Source organism: Phoenix dactylifera, chromosome 7, assembly GCF_051530095.1.
Source record: "Phoenix dactylifera cultivar Ajwa chromosome 7, Ajwa_hap1_PhDact_Kaust_v1.1, whole genome shotgun sequence".
Classification (NCBI taxonomy): domain Eukaryota; kingdom Viridiplantae; phylum Streptophyta; class Magnoliopsida; order Arecales; family Arecaceae; genus Phoenix; species Phoenix dactylifera.
Genome location: NC_143196.1, coordinates 8,905,123 through 8,931,207, shown reverse-complemented (window position 1 = coordinate 8,931,207; position 26,085 = coordinate 8,905,123). Strand labels below are relative to the sequence as shown.

Below are 26,085 nucleotides of genomic sequence, written 5' to 3'. Positions count from 1 at the left end.
GACTGTACAGTGCAAACCGTGCACCGCAAAGGATCCATGCTCAAGTCAGGCAACCAAATAAGTTTTTAGATACCTTGGAATCTTTGTTTTAATGCCAGAGCCTAGCATAGCATGGGAAGGTGTCTCTTGCTTTAAAGTTATGAAATTTGTTATTTTTGATTTTACCTGAAAGTGATCCCAAAGTTTTTAGCTAGATTACTCGTCGCAATGCAGGATAGGAAGAAGCACAACAAAAAAAGTAAAGTGCCAAGATTCCCATATTTATAAAGTCGAGGTTTACCTGATCTTGGCTAATACAGTAAATTAGATTAATTTTGTAAATACTAGCTAATTTGAATAATAATAATTAAAACATTATTGAAAATCCTAAAAATAAATTCGAAAATATGGGCCAATATTTGATATTATATTGCTCAATATATCGATTTATATCCATATATATTAGAAGATATAGTAATAACCAAGATAGATCCAACAACAATCTTATGCAGTAAGAGATGCTAATCAGATCGGGTTAGAACAGTCAAAAATTTATCAACCTAAATTCAACCAATTTATTACACAAATCAAAAATCTGTTTCCGAGTTTGATTATTTCAATAAATAGATAATCTAAGCTGGTGTAAAATAGGTTAAATCGAATTAAACGGGCCCACAATTGATGGATTATTTTTTTTATATAAATTATATCTTACAGGCTACCACTATAATTTGATGTCTCGGCCTTATATCAGCCGAGATAGAAATGGTTTTGTTCCTGAGACTGTCATGGGCATTGCTTCATTTACTTTTTTTTACAAAAATAAATCTTGCTTTTGTGTTGACCGATAAATGGTTATGGATATCTTATTCCTGCCGTCCTGCATCCAACTCCAACCATGCAACATAAAATACAAGTAAAAAAAAACTTCATCGTATGCTGCCAGAAATCGTCCGTCCGTGCGGTGACAAAAACTCTTGTTTAAGATCTCCGCCCACCGTCCCATGAACCAATCCAGATTGCGTCCTCCGAAATGGACGGTCCATATCGCTCCACGCAGATTCTCCACCCTTCATATGGAGATCTGGATGTCATCGACCCCCCTCCCGGAAGATTCCTTACCCCACCTCTCCCGTCCGATCAAAATCCACCGGTCCACGAGCCATCCCATTCTTTAGTACTAAATCGAACACCCCCTTCCTCGTCCCCCACACCCCCCCCCCCCCCCCCACCCTTCCATCCAATTCCCTCGCCTCCTCGTGTCTGATGCGCGACTGAAGGGCCGTTCATCTCGTTGCGGTCAGAGCCGAGCCCCGAGCTCTCCCCCTCCGCCATTAATGACGTCCTCCGCCCTCGCCTGCAACCTAGGGTTCCCTACCCTCCCCCACCGCCGCCTCCGCGTCTCCAGACCCCCCCAGTCCCACTCCCTCCTCTCCCGCCAAAATCTCATCCTCCCGTCCCTGCGCTCCCCCTTCCCCAAATCCCTCCCCCGCCTTCCATCTCGTTGTGGCGCTTTCCGCCCGATCTCCTCCGTCCGCGCCTCCACCTCCGGATCTGCCTCCGCCGCCCCGGGCCCCGCCGTCCCATCCAGCCCGCCGTGGCAGGGCGCGGCCCTGAAGCCCCTGGTCGCCTCGATCGCCACCGGCGTCCTCCTCTGGTTTGTCCCCGCCCCCGCCGGCGTCTCTCGCAACGCCTGGCAGCTCCTCGCCGTCTTCCTCGCCACCATCGTGGGCATCATCACCCAGCCCCTCCCCCTCGGCGCCGTCGCCCTCATGGGCCTCGGCGCCTCCGTCCTCACCAAGACCCTCCCTTTCTCCGCCGCCTTCTCGGCTTTCGGCGACCCCATCCCATGGCTTATCGCCCTCGCCTTCTTCTTCGCGCGGGGATTCATCAAGACCGGCCTCGGCAACCGCGTCGCCTACCAGTTCGTCTCCCTCTTCGGTAGCTCATCCCTTGGTCTTGGGTACAGTCTCGTCTTCAGCGAAGCCCTGCTCGCCCCTGCCATTCCCTCGGTCTCGGCCAGGGCCGGCGGGATCTTCCTCCCCATTGTCAAGTCCCTCTGCGTGGCCTGTGGCAGCAACGTCGGCGATGGGACTGAGAACCGGCTCGGCTCTTGGCTGATGCTCACCTGTTTCCAGACCTCGGTGATCTCTTCCTCGATGTTTCTCACTGCCATGGCAGCCAACCCACTGAGTGCTAACCTCACTTTCAATACCATTAAGCAAACAATTGGATGGACGGACTGGGCCGTGGCCGCGATAGTTCCTGGATTGGTTTCACTGGTTGTTGTGCCGTTCCTGCTCTACTTGATCTATCCACCAACAGTGAAGAGCAGCCCAGACGCTCCAAAACTTGCCAGGGAGAAGCTGGAGAAGATGGGGCCGATGACTAAGAATGAGATTATCATGGCAGCGACACTGCTTCTGACGGTAAAGATGTTTTTCTCCTCATTGATTTCAGACATCCGTTTTTATTTTTTCGAAAAATTGCAGTATACACACAAATGCTGGTTGCTATAAATCTTATTTGCTAGTTATTAGTTAGCTGCTGTTTAAGGCGAGTAATTTTTGTTTTTTAGTTAATTGTCTTGGCTACAATTAAGTTGGAAGGTTGGGTGAATTGTGGTACTGAATTTTGAAGGCAGTTCCTTTAATTTTTGAAGTATTTCATAATGATACTAACAACATCTCTTTTTGATTAATATTTATTCAGCAAGAGAATCCTGTGTGGGGCAAACATTAAATGGTAGGTCTCACCAAAATTAAAAAATAAAGGAGCAATGGATGAGATAAACTATGTAAGGATGTGAGAAGAAATGGAAATTATATTGAACAATATGAGGGACAGTCTTTAGTACTTGCAAATGTAAACATGGTTAATCCATCCTGAAAGATAAAAAAACATTTTTACCAGATGTAAAGTGAAAGTGCTGGTAGATAGGAAAGATGCACGGAAAATGAGTTATATTGACATTCATGAAGGAGCACAATTTGTTGTTTGGTCTCTTTTAGTGATCTTTTCCATGAATTTTCTTTCACTGAAGAAAGGTGAGTCATACAGCTTTCATCTTTAAATTCTTAGGCATCTAGTGAGACATCATGACACTATCTTTTGATGCAACCTCTTAATTTTTATAATGTCATCAGCAGACAAATGTGCCAGGCTATTAATAGGCATTGAAAGTTTATTTTATATGCTTTCTAGATTTTCCTTCTGTCGTGGTTCTGTGGCTTTGGATGTCTTTCTATTTCCTTTTTTCCCATGGGACCATATGCTTAGCCGCACCTTTAGCTTAAGCTTCTCTACTTTGTTAGTAGGCATGCATATATCCTTGTTTTTTAGGTTGACAACCTCCTTCTATTCATGGTTTTCTCACCTTACTAAACAATTGCTCTTGCTTTTTTGTGCTTATGGACATATTCTTGCCTTTTCCACTTAGCGGCTCAACTTCTTCATCCTTGTTCTTTTTTTATTATTTTTACATATAGATATCTGCCTTTTTATGTTACACAAGGTGACCTGTATCATGTTTTGCACAATTGTTTTTGATTCACTTGGCTGTACTTTATGCATAATGGAGGTGAACTTCTCCATGTATATCAGCAATTCTCTACTCTGCTCAGTTATTTTTTTTTCAAAAAAAATTGAAGTCTTCCACTCCAATTCCAGGAGACTCTTCTCTTGTAACTTTGTCACCAAAATACTGCTTCTCTGCTCTCCAATCCCAGGCATCTAGGTCAAATGATATATTTAGAATATTGTTCTCCACTTTTTGTTTTCCTCACTTAGTTTCAACTGAGTGCCTGAGGCCATACTGAATGATACACACTTCATTAATCACATGTTCTATTCTGCCCCATGCTGGTGTCACTAAATGTTTGATGGCATTCTATAAATTTTGTTTCTATTCTTGCTTATGGGTTTTCAGTGCATGTATGCTATCTACTTGCACACTCATAATCTCTTGAAGCTTACATATCAATCTCCTTTGTGTGTTCAAGTTATAGAAAATTTAAATGCTATAAACCATTCTATGAACCTACTCTCCAGCATTATTCATATGACCTGTCATTTCTACAATAATTGTTTCTATAATGTTTTTCCAAACCTCCCTCCTCTTTAAATTATACTGTCAACAGTCATTCTTCTCCTACCAAATGTCCTTCTCTAGAGACTCCGACTTTTTTGCTCCTTCCTTGCATAATATTAATCCATGTGGGTGTAAGTGTGTGCAGCATTGTATATGTATTGTATCTGCACATAGTTTGTGCCTCATTGCTATTATTCATTATATTGTTTCTAGTTATTACGTCTTGTTAGTAGCCACACATCATACACATGTAAATTCATACTTATGTACACTGTTTCTAAATTGTTGGATGCATTTGTTGGCTACATGCATATGATAGATTTTTTTTTTTTTGAGAAAATTTCTTATGACAAATATTAATAATTTATTCTGGGGATTTGCTACAAGGAAAAAATGCATGTAAGAAACTATCCTATGGATATTTAGTAGTTCTTAATTGTTATGGTTCTTTTGTATATGTAGATGCATAGAGTTGTTTAATTTTGAATATCTTGTTTTAATGCTCAATATGTTGAAGTTTTTCACTAGTCAGCATGTATGAGGAAAGAAACTATCAAGCCCACTTTTTTTTTTTTCAATTGTTCCTCCTCACAATCTTTTTTACTTCCTCAGAAATATCTTCCATACTTTCATTCTAGCTAGCTCATCCATTGCATCATTCTGCATCATGTGCTTACGAAAATGCAAAGCATTTAACTCACTGATTGATTTATGCATTTGAATCAAAATTTCTCATTGCAAAGTTTTGTTGATGTTTTTCTAGTCTGAATAATAACCCTTTCCATTGCATCTCTTTCATTTCTTTGGTTTTTTCTTTTGCATTAAAACTTTAGTGGGGACTTGGATGCTTTTACTCTCTTATAAACCTTGTACTGTCATTGGAGACGATGCTTCAATAAATGTCTGTCACTCACCAAATTTGCCTCTCTAGACTGAGTAATATTTCTTCTTGATGATTGCATGAGTTTTTCATCTTGGCCATTCCCTTGAATTGTTTTTATTCATTGTTATAATTTTATTTATTTAGTTGTGTTAGTTCATATGGTTCCATAAAAATAGAGCTCGTAAGAAGAGTTTGTCATTTTGCTGTATATTGAATCTTATGCTTTTAGATGTTCTGTAGTCATCAATTGTAGTTTTCCTAGCAACTTATCAATATCACCATCTTTTTGTTTTTACCTCATCATCTTAAGATATGTATGACTGCATAGAGTCTATTTTTAGATGCATCTACACCTTAACAACAAATGCACATAGCATACCACTAAACATAATTGGCTGAGGGAGAATCAACAATTGGTCAAAAAGAATTGGCTGAGGAAGAATCCACATTTACCACTTATCTGTGTATTTATTTACATTTGGTTTTACAGGAGCTTCAACTTAAACAATTGCATGCAAACCATCAGTTCTTATTTCTCCAAATCAAACCTTACAGTCAATTTTGATTGCTTTAATAAACCTTACAAATATGTCTTATAAGTTATTTCCTTTCTGGATTCACAGAGATAATGTTGGGTTTGCCTGTATTGTTCAAAAGTTTTTGGCCTTTTTACACAGGATTCCAATTTAAATAATACATGATAAATTTATGAAGTGATATTACCTTCAATGTCCTTATATAGGGTATTCATACTTGCATAGTGTTGGTCTGAAGACATGAAACCAAAAATGTCTACCACTCTTTACTGTGAACACTGTTCATATATTGAAGAGCTGTTGTTTGGTCCTAGGTTTGGTGATGGAGACTATTTTGATTCAAAAATTTCTAGATAGTGAGTTAATGGTTGATGCTCAAAGTTGTCACCGAAGTCCATGTCTGATACATGCCTGGATGATGCTTGCCATCTCCAATGTGAGGCATCATATTTGAAAGACTTTTTGCAATTTCCTTTTTGATTGCTTGATCTGTATTGATTTTGCAAGTTGAACAAAATGCCACCGTTCATTGATGTTTCAAATACCCAAGTATATGATTTAGTTGTTGCATGATTTTATGTGGTGTATCCAATACAGATTGATTGCACTGATATAATATGTGAGATTCGTTTATAATATATGTCATGTCAAATGTCATGGTAGTACCGAAGAGTGCTTCTGTATTAGCATGTTGCTTTCATCCTCCATTTACCTAAAAGAAGATTTATCTGTATGGTTAACCCTATCAATCAGGATGGCACTGCAACATAGTGATTTCTTAGGCGATATTTCATACAAGGAAACCAACAATTTTAATGCATTTACCTTAAATAATTTCTGTTTCAATTTGTTGTCTGTGTACTTAATATATAAGTTACAGTCCTTGTGAATGGCAACTATCAATTCTTTATCCTCTTATTTATGAGCAGGAAAAATACAACATTGAGAAACAATGACGTGTTATTTTGTTTCTTTATAAATGTCAATGCAATATATATAGTTTTTTTCTGTCAGCCCAATAAGCAAACATTCAGTGCGACTACTTTGTAAACTCTGTAATTCCTATTATGGGTTCGACTTTTGTGTTTTCTACATCTACTTAAAATGAGCCTTAAGATATTTGATGTTCTTCATGATGGATAAACAATATATATCCTAGCAAAAGCTAAAGCCAGTGCAGCATATACTTATCCGCATATGCCTGTTTGTGGATACGTATATACATTCACATAAATGCATGTGTACGTACATACATATTAGCACACCTACATATACATATTTATATATATAAGGGTGTGTTTGAGTTGTTGGGTCTATCAAATTTAACCTCAGATGGAATATTGTTAGTTTACTAGAAAGTCCTTATTGTATCATAATTATCAACATGGTTGTTTTGGAAATATATATTTTTTTAAAAAACCTTAACACTTTGTGTGCCCTGCGCTCGCACCCCATTGATCTCTCTCTCTCTCTCTCTCTCTCTCTTTCACATGCACATGCACACAAACACACACACACATTGAGCAGCCGGAATCTTCTACCTAGAGTAAAACACCTGCTTTGTAATCTTCCCGCGTAGCACTTCCTTGCTAGAGGTATTTCTAAAATATCTCCTCTTCCCTGCACCCGCACTTACTTCCGATTATGACAACTAAGTCTCTATCTCTCGCTTATTTTTTCTAATTTCATTTCATTTGTTCTTGTATCTCATTGATAATCTTTGTCCTTGCCTGCCCATCTCCCTCTTGCCTTCTATATTCTAACTACCCCACCTCTCCCTTTCTCTCTCTCCTCCTGCCTCTTGATTAGCTTTTGCCTTGCAATCTAGGATTGCCTTGTAAAATCTCCTCCAATAATTGCCTCTCCAAGCTGGCCTCTCCCTCCCTCACCCCACCCCCCCAAATTTATTTAGTGCACTCATTAAGATTATGAGACCATTAACTAAATAGAGGAAAGGTCAATCAGTGAAGTCAAGGTGTTTAATATCTATCAATTTATTCTTCTTTTATTTGCTTAATATTTTTTATAAACATTACTTTGTTTTGTATAGTAGCCATTTTTAACTTTGCTAGGTGTTAATGATCACACCCCTACATAGGGGTGGAGCTAGGATTTTTCTTTTTTTTTTTGCTTGGGGGGGGGGGGGTAGCTTTACAAAAAAGAAAATAAGGGATGAGTAAAAAATGCTATATCTAGATTCCCACAAGAATTGGGAATGTTGAGAACTTGAAACTTAAAATTTACTTTGTCTTTGCCTTTGACATCATCTAACAAAATAAAAATTAAATTATTGCATAACATCATGGTATTGTCTAATAATTTGAAGTAGATAATAAGGTATGTATAGAAGGATTATTTGGACTTCTAGCAATTAATGAAAAATTTTTGAAATGTGCAAGAACTTCGAGTCTTTGAGATTTAGATTTTTTGTTCATGTTTTTTCTTGATCTTCGGCAAAATGATATTAAGCTGCTATGCTAATATAAAGTAAGGCCCCATTTGGCAGAGCTTTTGGTAGGACCCTTCAAAAGTACTTTTGGATGGAATAGATATGTTTGGTAAAAAAATTAAGAAGCTGTATTAGCTTTGCCAGAAAGCTAAAACTTCTTGGGAGAAGCTCCAAAATAGAGCTTTTTGGAAAAAAACACTTTTAGCATGCGTTGGAAAGATGTTTTGATTTATAATTTTTTTTTTTGGACCAAAATACCCATGATAAAATATTATAATTACAGAAAATATTTCTTTATATTACAGAAATCTGCAGAAGTCCCAACAAAGAAAACAAAAAACTAAAAAATTAGTTCCTCTATATTAATTAAATATTAATATATAATGATAATAATTATAATAATTTATATTTTTATTATTGTATTATACTTTAAATATAATATTATTTTACATTATATCATAATACATTGATATGTTATGTTATATAATATCAAATTATGTTATATTATTATGCTATAGTATATAATATTATATTACTATATTATAATAATATTATATTACATTACAGTAATATTATACTATATCATATATTTATGTATTAATACATATTATATTTTATTATACTTTTTGTATAATACTATGCAATGTCCTTCATGATTATTTTGTCATACCAAAAGTACTTTCTCAGTTTGTTTACTAAACACATGTTAAAGTTCCACAGCACTTTAGAAATGTAGTTACTAAACAGCAAATAACTTTTTCTAAAAGCTCTATTTCAAAAAGCTCTACTTTCGAAAGCTCTACTACGAACAGCTCTGCTAAACGGGGCCTAAGGGAATAGGGGATAAATATAAGCATAACCTTTGAATCCTTGCAATTGGACAAAAAGGAATTGTTGATTGTCGTTGACTTCCAATTGTTGTTTTCTTTTTAGGATAATATTTCTGATAATATTTCTTCTTATTTAGAGAGAGAGATGCAAGCAAGGGGATGAGGGATTTTACTTCTACCAATGGTTTGATGTCGCATGCAATTAGGATTTAAATTAGAGGATAATTGGATTACTTTGATTTTTTGTTAGTCCATTTGATTAAAAATCTCATTCCATCATGATAAATTTACTATTCTATTTTATTTTTGGTTAATAGTCTTTTTTTTTTCGAGCTTGTATTTTCATTCTTATATTTTTATTATTGTACTGAAGAAGAGATAGATTTCCTACTTGGATGTTGGAACTTTGACCCAAAAGAGTAGAGAATTAGCAAATACATTGTTATGTAGGAAAATCAATATTATTTGTTTGCAAGAAACTAAATGGAAAATGCAGTAAATCCAAGAATATCGGGAATGGTTGTAGACTATAACTGAGGATAATCATAGAAGTGGAGTAGGAAGAATTGTGAATAAAGTAATAAAAGATAAGATTATAGATGGGAAAAGGATCAGTGATTGATTAATAGCCATTAAACTTATTTTAGAGAGGAGATTATTAATAGTTGGTGCTAGCAATTAGATATTAGCCCAGTTCCAAATGTAACAGTGGTGTATGAAAATTAACTCAGCAAGTAACATAGTGACATGATTGAAAGAAAGCAGTTTTCTTAGGTGGACAAATTATCTTATGCAGAAGTGCTGCTTCTTCTTATGAGATATTATTGTTTAATTCATGACAAATTCAAAACATATAAAGATATTTTCATGCTTCCATGATCATTTATAGTTTGGCTACTTTGGACAGGTTTGATTAAATACAAATAAGATGGGTATCTTGATGTCTTAAAAAAGTGATATATTTCATATCTTCTTTCTGTATAATTCATGTCAAGTGTTTTCTTCTCACTCATTTTGTCGATCGAGGTTCTCTGGATGATGATGGAAAGCTGGATTTTACTTCCCCTACTCCTATGCTAATGGAGGTTCATTTAGGAATTGATTTGTTTCTTTTGTGTGTTGAGGTTACCATATACCACAAACTTTTTTGTTTTGTAAAATAGTAGCAGATGATGAGTACCTATTTGCATTACCTATCGAATGTCCATAAGTAGGGAAAAAGTGTATATATGGAAATAGAATTCATTTGCATAATCAATCAGTGAGATCACTCTTTGCTGATTCACATGCTAATGTCTGTGCCAACATGGAGACAGACATGTATTCAGAGTAATTGATAATTTTTACAAAATGGATATCTATTTTGCCCATGTAACATTTGTATTCCCTCTGAACAGGTGGGACTTTGGATATTTGGAGGGAGACTGAATGTGGATGCAGTGACTGCTGCAATTCTTGGCTTATCTATTCTTCTCATAACTGGGGTTGTAACGTGGAAAGAATGTTTGGCTGAAGGGGTGGCATGGGATACCCTTACTTGGTTTGCTGCACTTATAGCAATGGCTAGCTATCTTAACAAATATGGTTTAATCTCCTGGTTTAGCCAAACAGTGGTTAAGGTATCATATATGATAGTTTTTGCTCTGTTTTCTTTTTTTGCCCGTCACATATCTTTGAAACAAGATAGTAACTGTTTCAAAGATAGTAACTGCATGTGTTTTAACCTTCTTGACACTTCTGTATTACCTAATCTTCTTTAATCTATTCTGATATTTTATAGATGGTTGAAATCAAGGTCCGCCGTACCGGTACCGGTCATCATATCGGTGGCGGCCTGGACCGGTACGAACCCGGTCCTGTACCGGTCCGAACCGGTGGCGTACCGGTCCGAGCCGGTCCAAGCCGGTCCGAACCAGTCCCGTACCGGTTCTTCAACAATAAACTACCGGTACCGGATTCCACGCTGATCCGATACCGGTCCCAGGCCGAACCGGTACGTACCGGCCCGTACCGGCCGGTACGGACCGGTACGGCAGACCATGGTTGAAATAGTGTCTTTTGTTGGTACACATCCAACTATACCAATTTATTGGTTTTATGCCTTTGTGAGTGATCTGTTTAGTCTGTTAAAGTTGTGAAAACTTGGTTTTACCCTAACATGAGTTTCCTTTAGGTATTGTTTTCTCTAAGTTTGGTTGAGAATTAGGAAAATATCGTCAATTAACTTTAGAGAAAATAAGAATATAACCTAAATGAGGAAATGAAATTAGAAATTATTTTGGAATTTTGTTATTTTGTTTTGTTCTCATAGTTTCAGTAGTTTTCATTGAGACTAGTGTTTCATAAATCAGCATATGTGACTACATATGCAGATATGATCCTCTAACTGGACCACATTTCTTTTATGCAGAATGCAGTTTTTTTATGTGGCTGAGTTTTACAGAGCTGAATAGGTGGCCTGTTTATCATTATGCAGTTGCATATGCAGCCACTCTTATGTGGGCCCATTTGAGCAGAGTGGTTTCAAGCAGATTGTTGAAACTCCGCTTATGTGGGCCCATTTGGTTTTATGTCATGAAGGTCAACTATGGAAGCTATTTTTCTTCTTCAGAGATTAATTGAGAAATATAGAGAAATCCAACAAATTCTTCATATAGTTTTTATTAATTTAGAGAGAGTATATAATAGAGTCTCAAGAGAAGATTTATAGTGGATGTGAGAAAAGAAAGGAATTTCCATTGGTTATGTTAATGTGATTAAGGACATGGACAATGGACCGGTTACTAGTGCGTGAACTATTGATGGTAATACTAATAAATTTTCAATCTCCATAAGTTTATACCAAGAATTTACTCTAGATCCTTATATTTTTGTGCTAGTTATGGATGAGTTTACTAGGCACATTCAATAGGATATTCCTTGGTTCATGCTATTTGTAGATGATATAGTCTTGGTAGATGAAACTAAAGTTGGAGTTCATTGTAAGTCAGAATTATGGAGTGCATTAGAATGTAAAGGTTTCAGATTAAGTAGGACCAAAACAAAATATTTAGAATGCAATTTTAGTAAAATTAAAAGTAGAGATGAAGGTGGAGTGAAAATCGAGAATAATGAAATTTCTAAATGCGATCAGCTTTGGTATTTAGGATCAATTATTCCTAAGAAATGGGAGATTGAAGAGGATGACATGGAGAAATGCAATGGGCATATTATATGATTGTAGGACATCGATCAAGTTGAAGAGAAATTTTTATAGGATAGCCATACAACAAATTATGCTTTATGATATAGAATATTGGGTAGACAACAATACGTGCACGTAATAAATATGATTGGAATGAGAATATTGAGATGGATGTGTAGTAATATAAGAAAAGATAAAATGAGAAATAAACTCACTTGTAAAAAGGTAGAAATATCACCACTTGAGAATAAATTAAGAGAAGGACGACTTAGATGGTTTAGATATGTACAATGCAAGCCAAGTGATGCACCAGTACAAAAGAGTGATTTGATATATATAGAAAGAAAGAAGGGTTGGGGTAGATTGAGAATCACATGGGATGACGTAATAAGGAAGGACTTGATGTCATTACATCTTTTAGAAAGTGTGGCCCTAAACAGAGCGGAATGGAGGAAAGGCTTCGTTGAGTTGAGTTGAGTTGGTTTCAAGTAGATTGTTGAGTTGGATGCCACTTGTAAGCAAGCTAGTTGTGGGTTTTGGCGTGTGCTATTGAAAAGATACCGAGGACTCAGTTGTGCTGCTAATCCGACTCTTTTCCTTCAAAATCCTTAGAATCTTAAGCTATGATCTCGTAAATAGAGAGAAGATTGGAGGAACGGCGAGTGGCTTTAGCACCTGAGGACCAGATTACGACTTTGGCATATAGTGGTGTATGATGAATGATAGAAAATAACAGCTTTTGGATTAGTTTTTCTTTCCCCCTTCCACTCTTCCTATAAATCTGATTCAGATCCCTGCTTATTCCCCTCGTCTCTCTTCTCCAGTTTCCCTACCTCTCTTTTCCCTCATTCAGTAGTCCCACCTTCTATTTTTTTTCTGAAATTTACTCTGTAATTTATAGCAATTTTTGTGCATTTTCTGTATTTATTGTTTAAATATTAAAACACTCCCCTGGCTGCTCATTGACTCGATCCCTTCTACAATTTCTCTACTTTTCTTCTTGGTTGAGATAAATTGAGATTTTGGTTCATCTCAAAATCAGCCACCTATTGAAATGACCAATCTTAAATTGAAAACTTACCAAGAGCTGGTGAAGGCTGACTTGTAACATCAAGTCCTCTTTTCGCTCCCTCTCGAAATCAAACATTAAGCCACACTACTTTCAATTTTGAAGTTTTTTTTTTCTAGTTTTAAATGTTGGGAGCTTTGGTCCCTAAGGCCTTTACAAGGTGCAATTGCACCCTTGGAGATCTAAAATGTATTAGGCATTACATCCTAAGGTAGATTTTTTGTTAGTCCTTCAGGATTTTCCATGAGGAAATCACTATCTCAGAAGTAGCACTTTGATTACGGCGCATTTCCTAACCATCTTTTATCCTTTTCTTTCATTCTTTTTCTCATTCTATCTCTATTTCACCACCGATCATGGTCACTTTATTATTTATTCTGTTGTATCTCATATTCAAACTTTATATTGTATTCCCTTTTTTAAGATTTTCTCTAATTATTTATTCTGTTCTATCTCATATTCAAACTTTATTTTTTGCCTAAAACCCTCGAAAATGCCAAAAAACTTGAGTTAAAAGGCTCATTTGCTCCTATGCTGTTGTCTCGCATAGGTTTTTTCATATTACTTTATTCTAGACAATTCAATGGGACATAGAGTTCCAGTATGCCAGAAAATTCTGGCAAACCAAATCTGGTTTGTTCTTAAATCAAAACTTTGTCGAATCACATTTCCATAACGTCTTAAGACCAAAGTTCTCATAGGGAGTTTCCTAGGTGCCTAGGCAACACCACCTAGGTACTTGGACAATCCAGCTGCCTATGCACCTGGTGCTTTCCAAGCCCTCCGGCAACGTTGCCACCCAAGTGTCCAGGTTGGCATCTCGGTCGGAACTTGGCTGCTTAAGCACAACCTTTGTCTTGAATGCACACTTTGTTTATTGATTTATTGAAAATGTTAAGTACTTCATAAAAGAAGTTGAGTCCATCTATATTGTGTTCCTTAGATAATAATTAATGCTTGAACATATGTTTCTAAGAAGTTCTAAATACTTTAAATCAGTTAAGAGAAAAATTATTAGGTAAAACTAAAGAAATTAAATCATTATTGCATTTCCTAAGTAGTTGTCAACTTTATCATTTGTCAATATGATGTTCTTTGATACACTTTTTACAAACGCTTTATGAGACTCTATATGAAAACATATAATTTTATTGACTTTTGGATTTTTTTTTACATAGTTGTCCACCTGACCACCTAGGCATTCCACCTATGCCTTTAAAGGGGTCAATGCTTACTTTTGAAAACTTTGGAATTGATTGATGTTGCTTATATATTTCTTATTAGTTTTCCAACCTTTGCATATCGAGTTCAAACTAATCATCGTACTAGTTTCTTTCCTCATCATTAGTATCAGAGATGTCCAAAGTCCTTCACATCAATAAGCTAGGGCAATCAATACTCATCAGCAAGGATTAAGGACTCGGTTTGTCCTGGTTTGTCTTAGCAATGTCATGCTGAATCATGGGGATACTGGGTTATAGGACGCATCTGGGACTTGGGTCTCTTCAGTTAGGGTCATCCCATGGCTTGGAGTGACTGGAATGGTTGTGCAACACTTGAGATAGCCTGGTGTCTTGGGACACCAACTTTTTTAATTTTTTATTATTTTTGCACTCTGTTCCTTTTTTTTAATGCTTGCTCTGGTTTGTCCTGGTAATGTACCAACCTAGCCTGAGACGATGACTAGCCGTTGGTTCCAGGATTGAAAACTTGCTTGTCAATAACAAAAGCATAATTTTCATTGCACATGGAACCAATTTAACTCCACAAAGTTATATTAAACTCTAAAAATAATGAGTTTGGAATTTGGTTCAGTTTCTAACTTATGTAAATATAGTGTTCATGCAAATGGAAATATATGCATTACCCATGTGGCCACATTAGCTTTCACTACTGATTGCTGTTATTCTGCATAACTAGCTATTAATGAAAAATGTTTAGCTTAATAGATCATGACTATGTTATGAAAAGTAATTTACTTGAATTGATTTTTGAGCATCTTATGTGATTCTTGCAGTGAGCTTTTTTATGTGCTTCAAAACTACCATCATCTTGTTTTATTTTATTCTATTTAGCCAGTTGTCAAAATTTGTGGTTTCATTCCTTTGTAACACAATAACTCCTGTTAATCTGTGGAGACTGCCTTTGACAAATCTGTATAGCTGTCTTCTGTTGTTAAGGTACCTCAACTTATTTTTCTGTGAAATCTGCAAACAAGTTCAAGGTTCATGGCTTCCTGTTAATTTAGGAATCTGAATTTGGATGGAAGTTGGAGTAGGGTATTAACAGCAAAGTTAATTACGTAGAAATCTGAATTTTGATGAAAGTTTACAGTTTTGAAAATTATCTTGTGATGACACTACTGGTATTCATTAGTAGTAGGACAACTTGTTAAATAAGGATTCATAAAGCGAAACCAACCAGGAGAATAATTGACAGTTGTGGTTTTTATTTTAGATATCTGGGCTGCTTCTGACCATGTGATGTCACCAGTTCGATTCAGACATCTTGAAATTGGAGTAATAATATAGTTTTTACATTTTGTCATTTATAATTATTAGCATGTAAAGTGGGAAGCCTTTTGCAACTGTATATTACCATGCTATCATGAAAAATTATGTTGTGTTACTCACGGGTGAAACTCCTGTTCTCATTGACATGAAAAACTGCTTAATTTCAGTTTGTAGGTGGCTTGGGTCTGTCATGGCAGCTCTCATTTGGTATCTTGGTGCTTCTCTATTTCTACTCTCATTACTTCTTTGCCAGTGGGGCAGCACACATTGGAGCTATGTTCACTGCCTTTTTGTCAGTGGCGAGTGCATTAGGCACCCCTCCCCTCTTTGGAGCAATGGTACTCTCGTTCCTTTCCAATCTCATGGGTGGTCTTACTCACTATGGCATTGGATCTGCTCCGGTCTTCTATGGTGCAAACTACGTCCCACTGGCGAAGTGGTGGGGCTACGGGTTTCTCATCTCTGTCGTCAATATACTCATCTGGCTTGGTGTTGGGGGCTTCTGGTGGAAGACCATTGGCTTGTGGTGAGGAGCATGCTTCTATCTTAGCCATTCTTTTTTGCATGAGGCATAGCTGCCTTTTCCCAAAAATGTTCTTGGGAGGCTCAGAAATCTTACTTTCCTAAAACCTCGAGCAGAATGATTTATTTTGGTAAGATTGGTAGAGAAAAGAGAAGTGGCTACAGGTTTCATGATTATGAATTTGTATACAATTTCTTTTAGTATTGCTGATGGGATATTGTCCATGTGATTTTGTTGGGGGGTAAAGTTTCTCCTATGCTCTACAGCCTGATTGGCAAACATTAAAGAAAATGAACTTAATTTTGATCAGTTCATTTTTATCATTTTTGCTTATGTCCAGATTTTATGAATGTTTTCACAGTTCAGTTCAGTCTCTGAACAAGATCATGCATATTGAAGTTCATTTGTTGTTGTTGGTCCATTATGCTACTTTTTATGTGGTTGGTACCTACTGTTGCTATTAGGAGAACTTTCTTCTGCTATGATCAAGTTTCACCGAAAATTCGTTCTCATTGTTGTCATTATTAACCATTTCATAGTTTGAGCTCTTAGGTCCCATTTAATTTACTAGGTGTTTAGAACTCGAATCATCTGTATTATTTGTTGTGATTTTACAAGGTACTAGAGTACTAAAAAAAAAATTGTCATCACATGTAGCCTTGTTCTTAATTGCTATTGTTTACTCCGAAGGTGTGGAACAAGTTTCTCTACTACATGAATTAAACATCCAAAAATATTGTATATTTTTATTATGGGACAGGTGAAATCTAAGGAATTATTGGTCTAGTTTCCATTTTGCTTTGATGGACAAGATGAGAGCTACAGCTATATTATATCTTTATAATTGCTTATGACAACTTCCTTCCCAACTACAGTTGGATCAACCCAATCTCACCTTCTCTCCCGTCAAGACCATCTTTCAAGCTACTGTGACAACGGACAGTAATAATTCAAGATTTTACCCAAAAAAATTTGTAAATATTATTTGGATTCTTAATATCCTATCTGAGTATCCAAAATCGTTCTAGCATATATGCCAACACAGGCTCTTACATCTTTTCTCCATTTAAGTTGTAATATTTTTATTAGGCTAAGAATCTAAATTTAATCACAAATACCGCCATTGTCCCATATAGAGGTGATCACGGGCCTTCTGGCCCGCCCGGCCCGGCCCGAAATTTTTCGGGCTTGGGCATTGAAAAAGGGCCCGTTGGTCGGGCCTGGGCAGGAAAAGCGGCCCGACCAAAAAAATCGGGCCGGGCCTGGACACTTAAAAAAAAAGCCCGATTCGGCCCGGCCCGACTATAAAATACTGATAATATTTAAAAAAAAAAGAAACCCTAAAACTAAAACTAAATCCTAAACCCTCCCCTCCCCTCGCTGAGAGCCGCCGCGACCAAACCCCCACCCAACCCCCCCCCCCCCCCTCCGTCGCTGAGAGCCGCCGCCGCCCCCGCCCCCCTTCCTTCGCTGAGAGCCGGCGCCCCCCCTTCCTTCGCTGAGAGCCGGCGCCCCCCCTTCCTTCGCCGAGAGCCGCCGCCCCCCCTTCCCTTCGCCGAGAGCCGCCGCCCCCCTTCCTTCGCCGAGAGCCGCCGCCCCCCCTTCCTTCGCCGAGAGCCGCCGCCCCCCCTTCCCGTCGCTGAGAGCCGCCGCCCCCCCTTCCCTCGCTGAGAGCCGCCGCCCCCCTTCCTTCGCTGAGAGCCGGCGCCCCCCCTTCCCTCGCCGAGAGCCGCCGCCCCCCTTCCCTTCGCTGAGAGCCGCCGCTCCCCTTCCTTCGCTGAGAGCCGGCGCCCCCCCTTCCTTCGCCGAGAGCCGCCGCCCCCCCTTCCCTTCGCTGAGAGCCGGCGCCCCCCCTTCCCTTCGTCGAGAGCCGGCGCCCCCCCTTCCGTCGCCGAGAGCCGCCGCCCCCCCTTCCCTCGCCGAGAGCCGCCCCCCCTTCCTTCGCCGAGAGCCCGACTCGGAGAGGGAGAGGTTGGGGGGGGGGGAGCGGGAGAGCTCGGAAGTTCCGAGTCGGAACTCGGAGAGGGAGAGGTGGGGGGGGGGAGCGGGAGAGAGGGAGGGAGGTCGGGCCTGTCGGGTCGGGCCTATCAGGTCGGGCCTGTCGGGTCGGGCCTATCGGGTCGGGTCGGGCCTGTCGGGTCGGGCCTATCAGGTCGGGCCTGTCGGGTCGGGCCTGGGACCAGATTTATAAGGTCGGGTCGGGCCTGGGACCAGATTTAAGCCCGACAGTCGGGCCGGGCCGGGTCTGGGCATAGCCATCGGGCCTAATTTCTGCTGTAGAGCCCGGCCCGAGCCCGGCCCGGCCCGGGTTTTGATCACCTCTAGTCCCATAGTTAGCCTAAAAGGGTTTATGCTATATTATTTCTAGTCTGTATAGGCCATGAGCTAGGTTCATTCTAGTATCATTTGTATAATCTAGGACCTCATTTGCAAAGTCTAGACAAAAGGTTTTAATTGAGTTTAATATTCTCGTTTAAGTATGCAAGATCGTTTTAAAGCATAATCGATGTAGGGCTAAATACATATCAACAAGGGCTCTTACATGCACTCTCATTCCTCTCCTACCAACTGCTACATATCTTTTGATGTCCTACAACAATGTTCAACAACTCAAGCTTCTTAATCCAATTCCAATATATGGAATATGCGTGTAGGAAGAAACCTCATCCGATCAAACCTGATCACATTCAATCTTATCCATTCATGCTTGATTGCATTCGATCCAAATCTAATTTTATTCACTTTAACCCCAGCATTGCCCAATTAACCCCATCTTAGGTGGGCTAACCATGATACATACATCTAATTAAGCAAGCATTCTTGCACCTGCATCCTAAATTGAGCCTATTTTAGACCTAGTACATGATTGGGCAAAGTCAAAATTTCATGAATAAATATTTGAATTACTTAATGTCTTCACCACATAACCTGCCCCTCTTATCATAAGTACTCTACTAAAGGAATCTTCTCACACCCATGGGGGATGCACTTTGATAAAACCACCAGATGCTTGACATCCTCTCCCTCCCCCCTAGATCACTTACCAAGTGACACCCTTCTATCATGCCACCGTTGTATCTTCTCTAACTTGATTCCTCCTTCACTCTCTCCTTGCCATGCGCCTCCTAAGATAATATTTGTATTTACTCTCCATACCAAATTTTAGCTCTATAGAATAATATTCCATAACAAACTTTAGCCATTCGAGATACTAATCCCATTACACGCAGTAGCTTGCTTTTAATGTTCTATGTTTGGCCCTCATAGCATCACCAAAAGACTTAATTAGCCTTAATGCCTCCTAAATCTATCCAAATAAACATCTTCGCCACTAATTGTCGTGACCCCAGCCCGAAATTACAACCTAAAGTCATGACAACCACCGTATACTCATAAAATTTTTTTCCACAAGCATGCAATACATCTTATCATGATAGTAAAGCAACACAACAGAAAGAATTTAATTAACTAAAATTCAAAATTCAATAATTAATAAATCCATCTGAAAAATAAAGTCCAAGACTCTTACAACAATTACATCTCAAATAATAAGCCTATAAAAAGATTCTAATATTAATAGTGAATCTAGACTATGTCGATATTGTCAAATCTTGCTTCTAATTTAATTTCCATGGTAGCATCGGCATTCGCATCAAGTATCTGAATCTGTAAGAAAAAAAAGAGATAATAAGCTCAACAGCCAATAAGCAATGAACACTTAAACTATATAAATCAAACAATAAAATAAATAATAATGATATATTGAAAAGATGCATATGGAAGTATGTCAGTTCAAAATCAGATCTAAATATAAAGCAATGTAAAAGCATCATACATGCAAATCAAATCCAATCATAAAATTCAGTTTCTTTAAAAAATATCAAGTTCATCTCGTTAGCTATGTACTACAACCCCTACACTTATACCGTAGGGCTAGGCTAGAATAAGCTCAGAAATAGTCAAAGTGCCACTATATAACCACCAATGGCAGGTATCGAAATGCTAACTTATAATCCCCACTAGCAGGGATCAAAGTGCCAACATATAAATTCCACTGGTAGAGTCTTGAAATGCCAACATATAACCCCTACTGATAGGGTATCAAAATGCCAACATATAACCTCTACTAGTAGGGTATCAAAGTACCAATATATAACCTCCACTAGCAGGGAATTGGAACATAGTCTAGTTATGAATATAAATTTGTCTCGCATCAATTTTTTTTTCTTCTCAAAAATATGTTCAATGTTCAAAATCGAAAGATATATAGAATCATACAATATTAAAACCAATCGAGCAAAATCCACATCGAAATCAGTACATTCAATCATAAGTCATATAATATTTTATAAAAAGGCATATTCAATATCTAAATCCTATGCATCAAATTCATAAATCATAATTCAATTTAAAAAATATTTTATAATTTATCGACAAATATAGAAAAAGAGTTACATTACTTACCTTGGGAGTGAAATCAACCAATAAATCCAATCTACTCCAAAAATCTCTCTTAGAGAATAATATTCAAAAACTTAGCCATGATTATTTTAAGAACAGAAATTCTAAGTCCCAACACCCTCAACTAGTTGGCCAAGCGGAAGTGCTTAACATCCCGATCGATCCGAACAAAATAATTTTATATAAATAAGATCAGACTAGGATGCAAGTGAGTCAATAGAGATTGAGGGTGTCCAAATTTATTAGTGCCTGACAAGAGCCCTGATTATTTTAAGAATAAGAATTCTAAGTCTTAACACTATCAACAAGCTAACCAAGCGGGAGTCCCCAACATCCCAGTTGGTTCGGACAAGTAATTTCATCTATGTTACCTCACATGCTGACTTTTTCAATTCCTACACTAAAGGTGACTTTGGGCATATTCGATGGGGAATGAAGGTGTATCTCAAATTGTTGGAATGGGTAATATTTACTTGAAAATAAATATTGGTTGCAAATTATTTCTCAAAGATGTAAGACACGTAGCGGATATTCATCTTAATCTAATTTCTACCGAAAAATTAGACGATGAAGGCTATAACAACCAATTTGGTGATGGTAAATGGAAGCTGTCCAAGAGTTTTCTAGTGGTGGCTAGAGGTAAAAAGATTTCAACTCTTTATTGGATGCAAGGCATCAACACTCTTGAAAATGATTCTTCCATCAAATTATGGCATAAAAGGCTTGGCCACATGAATGAAAAGGGGCTGCAAGTTCTAGCCAAGAAAGAGTTCCTACCCGGCTTGAAAGATGTGTCTCTAAAGACTTGTATTCATTGCCTAAATGGTAAGTAGCATAGAGTTTCATTGCAAAGAAACTTAGGTTCTAGAAAAGAACATGTTTTGGATTTGGAGTATTCGGATGTTTGTGGTCCTTTGAAAACGAAATCACTTGATGGTGCACTTCACTTTGTTATTTTTATTGATGATTATTCAAGAAAAGTTTGGGCTTATACACTTAAAACTAAAGATCAAGTTCTAGATATATTTAAGCATTTTCAGGCCAAGTTTGAAAGAGAGATGGGGAGAAAATTAAAGTGCATACGGACGGACAATCGAGGTGAATATCTTTGGCCATTTGATGCTTATTGCAATGCCCAAGGCATCAAACATCAAAAAACAGTGAAGAAAACCTCTCAACAAAATGGTATTGCCGAGAGGATGAATCGTACCATTGTTGAACAGATTAGGTGTATGCTTTCGCATGCAAAGCTACCTAAACCATTTTGGGGAGAAGCTTTGCAGACAACGGTAGACTTAATCAATATGTCCCCTTCGTATCCTTTGCTTGGTGATATTCTCGAAAGAATTTGGAGTGGTAAAGATGTTTCTTATGCTCACTTGAAAGTTTTTGGTTGTAAGGCTTTGTGCACATCCTCAAGGATGAAAGATTCAAGCTTAACAACAAGTCAAAGCAATGTATTTTTCTTGGCTATGGGCATAATGATTTTGGCTATAGATTGTGGGATCTGGTGGACAAGAAAATCATTAGAAGTCGTGATGTTGTCTTTCTTGAAGATCAAACTATGGAGGATTTTGACAAAGTTGTGCAACCCAAGTCAAGTACCAATGATCTTGTGGGCTTGGGACCTATTCCTCCATCTTTGGTGCATGGTGAAAATGTGTAAGACTTGCAGCAAACTCATGAGAAAGTCCATGACAACGAGGTTGGTAATGAAGATACAAATGACGTTGATACTGGGGAGCCATCAAGTCAAGAAACTCCAATACCACCTATTTTAAAAATGTCAACTATAGAGCAACAACCTTCCAAGAAGTATTCTATTCATGAATGTGTCATGGTTAGTGATAAGGTGAGCCCGAAATCTACCAAGAAGCCATTGAGGATGCAAACAAAAATATTTGGTTAAAGGCAATGCAAGAAGAAATGGCATCTTTGCTTGAGAACAAAACCTATGATCATTAAATGGGAAGAAAGTATTGGAGAATAAATGGGTCTTTAGGCTGAAAAATGGTGACAAAAACCCAAGGTACAAGCCACAACTGGTTGTTAAAGGCTTTAGACAGAAAAGGGGTATTGATTTCGATGAAATTTTTTCACCAATTGTGAAGATGTCATCCATTCGGATTGTACTTGGAATGGCTGCAAGCATGAATCTAGAAGTTGAGCAACTTAATGTGAAAACGGCATTTCTTCGTAGTGATTTGGAAGAAGAAATATACATGGAGCAACCGGAAGGTTTTAAGGTAAAGGGTAAAAAGAATTTAGTTTGCAAATTGAAGAAAAGTTTGTATGGTTTGAAGCAAGCTTTAAGGCAATGGTATAAGAAGTTTGATTCCTTTATGGTGAAGCATGGTTATTCAAGAACAACTTCGGACCATTGTGTATTTGTGAAAAGATTTCCGGATGGGAACTTCATTGTTCTCTTACTCTATATTGATGACATGTTAATTGTGGGTCAAGATTCGTCTAAGATCAATCACTTGAAGATGGAGTTGGGCAAGTCTTTTGCCATGAAAAACTTGGGATCTGCAAAACAAATTCTTGGAATGAAAATCATTCGGGATCGCAAACTGGGGCTAATTTGGTTATCTCAAGAAAACTATGTCAAGAAGGTGCTTGAAAAGTTCAATATGGACAAAGCAAAGCTCATTGGATGTCCACTTGCTGCACACTTCAAGCTTAGCTCAAAGCAACGTCCTTTTAATGAAGAAGATAAGAGGGAGATGATGAAAATTTCTTATGCTTCAGCGGTTGGTTCGTTGATGTATGCTATAGTTTGTACCAGGCCGGACATTGCACATGTCGTTGGAATTGTAAATCGATTCCTTTCTAACCCTAGAAAGGAACACTGGGCAGCGGTTAAATAGATTATAAGTAATATCCGAGGGATTTCTAGTATATGTTTATGCTATGGAAAAGGCAAACCAATGCTTGAAGGGTTTAAGGATGCCGATATAGCAAGTGACATTGATTCTAGGAAGTCCACTTCGGGGTACTTGATAACTTTTGCAGGGGGAGCTATTTCATGGCAATCTAAGTTACAAAAGTGTATTGCCTTATTAACTAAAGAGACTGAACTCATTGCCATTACGGAAGCATGCAAGGAGGCACTTTGGTTAAAATAATTTTTACAAGATTTGGGTTTGAAGCAAAAGAAGTATGTTCTCTTTTGTGATAATCAAAGTGCCATTCATTTGAACAAGAATGTTACTTTCCATTCAAGGTCAAAGCATATTGATTTCAGATACTATTGGATTCATGATGTGTTGATTTTAAAGGCGTTGCAACTTGAGAAGATTCACAATGATGATAATAGTTCAGACATGATGACTAAAGCCTTGTCTAAAGATAAGCATGAGAAATGTAGAGCTTTGGCGGGAATGGTTGATTCTCCTCATAAGTCGAGAGGGAGAGAATTGTTGGGCATCCCTCCTTATGCATTTAATTATGCTTAGAAGTTGTGGGATGTGTAGTCTTCAAGTTTGCTGGGAAGACACTTGGTTATTTAATGTTTAGTTGGGTAATTGAAGCTTGTTTGACTACTAGTTTTAATGCAAACTTGTGCAAGATTCGTGCTTCTTTGGAAACTGGCTTTTGGGATTTCAAAGGGTGAATAGGAGTGGAAAAATACAGATTAGTGTGCTGAAATTTATAGCTATTACTTTGACTGCATTTCTTTGTCTCTTCGGTGACTTGGAGAGCTTGATGTCATATTCTTTTCAGTTTTTTCTGCAGCCTTTCCACTCTCTTGTTTGGAGCTTTTGTGTAGCTTCTTTCTTCACTTGTTAAAGCTTCCTTTTTGCCTATAAGTCCCTAGTCATTTTTTGTGAGACATTTATGTCTCTTGTAAACACTTTGTAATCTTACAAAGTTAATGAAATTGGACCTTGATCCCATGGACGTACCTCAATTGAGGAAACTATGTAAAAATCTCTTGTGTTGTTGTTTTGCTTATTGTTCTCTTTATTGATCTACACTTGTGGGGAACCATTTTTCCCAACACATATAACCACTAATTAGCGAGTTCCCCTTCCATATCTTACTTCTATAAGATTCGAAGGGCATTTCCCCATCACGGTGGCTTTGTTCTCCCTTTCCTTCTCTATTCCCCGTCTCATATTAAGAATAAAGATTAAGTGTAGGCTAAATGAAAGATGCCTCTATTCCCCCTCTTCTCTATTTCCCATTTCATTCCTCTGTTCCCCAATAATCCCAAGAATAAATATGAAGACTATGATGGGTTTGGACTTGGAATAACTCTGGCAGATGCCCCTTCTATAATTGTATATAAAATAAGCTGATAACCACAATATTTTCCAAACATGAGAATCATAAAAGGCATATATACAGACTAATAGCTCAAGATCACCCTTAGTAGCAAGTATAGCATGCTAATGAAGTCCAAATTCATGACTATGGTAAAATATATCTCTCACTTTAAGACATATCTAAATATCCATTTATTCATATTTACATTTTACGTCTATGACAACAAATAATAGATCACAATCACTAAATTATTTACCAGGAGATCTCTTGGACAATCAGGAGAAGTTCTGTCACAAGCAAGAGATTATGTCAAAGCCCTTAGATATTATTGAGCAAAAGGGTACATGTAGCAACTCAAAGTTGTTAGATGAGATTAGATTGTTTTGAGAATGATCGAATAGCTTTGGACGAGCAATGGATTTAAGTAACTAAAAGACTACTTGGCCTCGTAAAAATAACAAACTCAAATTTTAAAATATACCATTCTTTATATCTAATTATATACATATCATTGATGCATGCTATTTATTCATTTGATAATATTTGTTTTATTTTCAGTAGATGAGCCATGGAGATTGTTTGGGCATGATGCTTCAAATTTGCAAAAGTTGGCTATTCGACTTCTTAGTCAAATGGCTTCTTCTTCAAGATGTGAGAGAAACTAGAGCATTTTCGAACATACTTATATCAAAAAGAGAAATAGGTTGGAGCGTCAAAGGCTTAATGATCTTGTATATGTTCATTATAACCTCCATTTGAAGAATAGGTATATATAAGGATTTATCATTTTGTAAATACTTTGTTTTTTGTCACTTATTTGATTCGTTTCTTACTTTCTTACTTGCTAATTTGTTATTCATATTAGTAAGAACATATTTGAATTATTCTTGAATTTCAAATAATTTTGTAGTCCTTACAGCAAGAAAAGATCCTATAATCCGGTTGACTATGAATGCATGATAGAGTGGAGTTTTGGATAGTTGAGGAAGATCCGGAACTAGAGCTTGATTATGAGGAGTTAGAAAAGATGCTTATCAAAGGAGGAAATGCAAAAGGAGCAAAGTTCCAATACAACTGGAGGTTAGTTTGTTACTGATTTGATTAAAACTATATGCAAAATATTGGAGCATTAGGTTTATATTCATTTATCCATTTTAGAAACATACTTATATTTATTTATTTGTTGAAATGTTTGTAGATAATGGGGATGATGTGGTCCAAATTCAAGGAGTTGATTTAGCATCTTTTGATGATGGAAGTAGTGAAAGAAATAGTGGCGGACATCGCAATAATGAC

General features: G+C 37.6%; 1 protein-coding gene across 1 annotated transcript; it reads left to right on the top strand.

The window, feature by feature from the left end:
* Positions 1–1,160: 1,160 nt before the first annotated feature.
* DIT1 (dicarboxylate transporter 1) lies at positions 1,161–16,365 on the top strand. The gene is made up of 3 exons (XM_008803729.6): positions 1,161–2,408; positions 10,165–10,386; positions 15,701–16,365. Exons 1-3 carry the CDS (start codon positions 1,317–1,319, stop codon positions 16,061–16,063), a joined length of 1,677 nt encoding a protein of 558 aa, XP_008801951.4. The 5' UTR covers positions 1,161–1,316; the 3' UTR covers positions 16,064–16,365.
* Positions 16,366–26,085: the final 9,720 nt, after the last annotated feature.